This window comes from Cornus florida, unplaced genomic scaffold, assembly GCF_030987335.1.
Source record: "Cornus florida cultivar Cherokee Brave unplaced genomic scaffold, ASM3098733v1 CherokeeBrave_3.0.0_Hap2_scaffold_30, whole genome shotgun sequence".
Taxonomy (NCBI): Eukaryota; Viridiplantae; Streptophyta; class Magnoliopsida; order Cornales; family Cornaceae; genus Cornus; species Cornus florida.
In genome coordinates this window covers 144,382-146,707 of record NW_026775805.1, presented here as the reverse complement: position 1 = coordinate 146,707, position 2,326 = coordinate 144,382, and the positions used below count along the sequence as shown (strand labels likewise).

General features: G+C 45.5%; 1 protein-coding gene across 1 annotated transcript in view; it reads right to left on the bottom strand.

Annotated features, from left to right (window-relative positions):
• Positions 1–482: 482 nt before the first annotated feature.
• The window catches only part of LOC132291054 (DNA-directed RNA polymerase subunit beta-like), an 11,307-nt gene continuing 9,463 nt past the window's right edge, over positions 483–2,326 (bottom strand). The window contains exon 2 of the mRNA XM_059790207.1: positions 483–681. Within this exon, the coding sequence (XP_059646190.1) occupies positions 483–681 (199 nt within the window). The remainder of the gene's footprint in view (positions 682–2,326) is intronic.

The window sequence follows — 2,326 nt, the reverse complement described above, 5'->3', positions numbered from 1 at the left end:
CTTCAAGTGCCTCCACTCTTCGCTTCGTCGTTCAAAAAGAGATCATGTCGCGAGCTAGAACTAGAACCCACCAACCCAATCTCTGCGAAATAAGGGGATTTTTGAAAGAAAAGAAAGCGTCTGTCGCCTTCGCCGGAGAACGGGGCTGAACCCGTAGGGCCGGGAACAGGAACAGGTGTCTCACCAAACACGGAGAACAGAGGTTCGGGAATAGAAGACAACTGGGTCGGGCGAGGGAAGACCACGACCGGGGTTTCGAATGAAAGATAGCGATCGGAGGACGACGATTGGATTAGGGGAGCCCTTGCGCTTGACTTTGACCGAAAGGAGATCTGGGGCTAAATCCTTATAAGACCCCGGGAACGGGATGCTTAAAAAGGGGGCAGGGGATCGTTATGATACTGACTCTATCTCTGCGGAGTATTCGCTGGTTGTACGTAAAGAAGTTGCGAATCAGCCTACGTTAATGACATCATTTTCTCCTAAATGATCATCACTTTGTCCAGAGAAAGATGTTGACCGCAGGTCTTTCCCATCGCATTCTCCCCAATCTTCTTAAAGCTTCGGAGCAATAGAATGTGAGTCACAAGCCCTCCTTCCTGCCTTCTTTTCGGGAACGCCGTCAGTCCCTTCGTACCATAACCGCGTTCCTCCGTCCACGCCGTGAGAAAAGAGCTATTGCTGTAGGCAAAGGGTAGATCATAAGTCAGCAGAAGCAAGGTTTGGAAGCATCCCCAAGTGAAAGAGTGATTCATGTCAAAAAAAGAGAAGTAAAAAAAATGCCTAGCTTGTTGCAATCCAATGAGAAATTTCCGAGTGTGGTGTGGCATCTCGGGGTTCCCATATCCATTCAAAATGATAGGCAGAACGGACTTAGGATTTATCCGAGAGGGAAGCAGAGCTAACGGATTGATCTATTCCTGGGGTTTCTTCCTTGAAAACAAATTGATAGAGGATTATGAGCCGGGAACGGACCTTAGCTGCATAACCCCTTTCGTAAAGAAGGGCGAAGTCAAGGAGTTTAGATTATAGTAATAGAGAAAAGCTTCACTTACCTTACCGTAGCTCACAACAACATTGACTGACTTGAACCGATGAGAAGAGGAGAAAGCTAAGCAAGACGAGTGGAAGTTGAAGCAGAGCAACAGAGTGGTGCGGGGAGAAGAGACAAACAAGCAACACTATTCTAGAGTGGAAATCACAAATAGCCTTCCCTAGAATCTACATTTAGTTTATCGGAGTAGCGTTTTTCTGCCAAACCATGATCCCTTTCGCTTCGATTTGAACCAATCTCGCTTCTTGTTCAGCGGCCCACAGTAGAAGGGTTGGGGCACATGAGACAAGCCGGTTGCCTTCATCCATGAAAGGGTGACAATCATATTCATTCTATACCATATTTGCGAAGAGAATTGTCAATTAGAAGAGCTGTCTTATATGAGTTGGTCGAGGTAAGGGCGGGCAAAGACTTTCTTGATCTTTGAGAGGTATGGTAAGGGGAGTGAAAGACAGCCTTGCCTAGTCACCTTCGGCCCCTCCCATAGATGTTCTAAAACAGAGAGCGAGCGCAAACTCAATAGGTGGCTCTTTTTGTACCCCACCCAGTACACGTAAGACTTCCACTGTCAAGTTTAACGGCAAGGTCCACATAAGGTTGAGAAAGCAGTTGAAGTAGATCAAAAGGGGAAGGTTTTTGTGCCGGTTGCTGCTATTTCAGTAAAAGCTTATCTACGATAATGTTAGGATCCCACATCCTAATCCGAAGACGAATCTTTCACTTATTCCTATTAGATTGACAACACATTTTCTTCTCTCTGAGAAAATGGGTTCTTCCTCACCGCCTCTGCAAGTCAAAAAAAGGGAAAGCTCTCTCCCAACACGCTTTAGCACTATAGTTCATCGGTCGCCGATGGCTAATCTCCTTGCTTTTGAAAATAAAAAGCAAGTCTTTTTGACGGGACCAGGTTCTCACATCGCTTACACATACCCGAATCTGAAGCATCAACAGAAAGAGACGAAAATGCGAATGAAGAAATAGGCTCTCAATTCTCTACTAAAAAGCCCCCTTCTGCCGAATCCCTAGTGACCCCCTTTGTCTGAGCATCCTTATTTAATCGAAGTAATGGAATGGCTATCGACACATAAGAGCATCAATCTGTCGAAGACGAAGCAGAGGTTTTGCTGATAAAACCTCTTTCTATTTCTTTGTTTGGTAGTAAGAGCTTTGTTTGATTTCATCCTTCGCTCTGGACTTCTTTCAAAAATCAGTGTTAGCCACCAGTCACTCACTCTCCTCCTCAAGTTCAAGAGTTGGCTTCCTCCTCAAGTT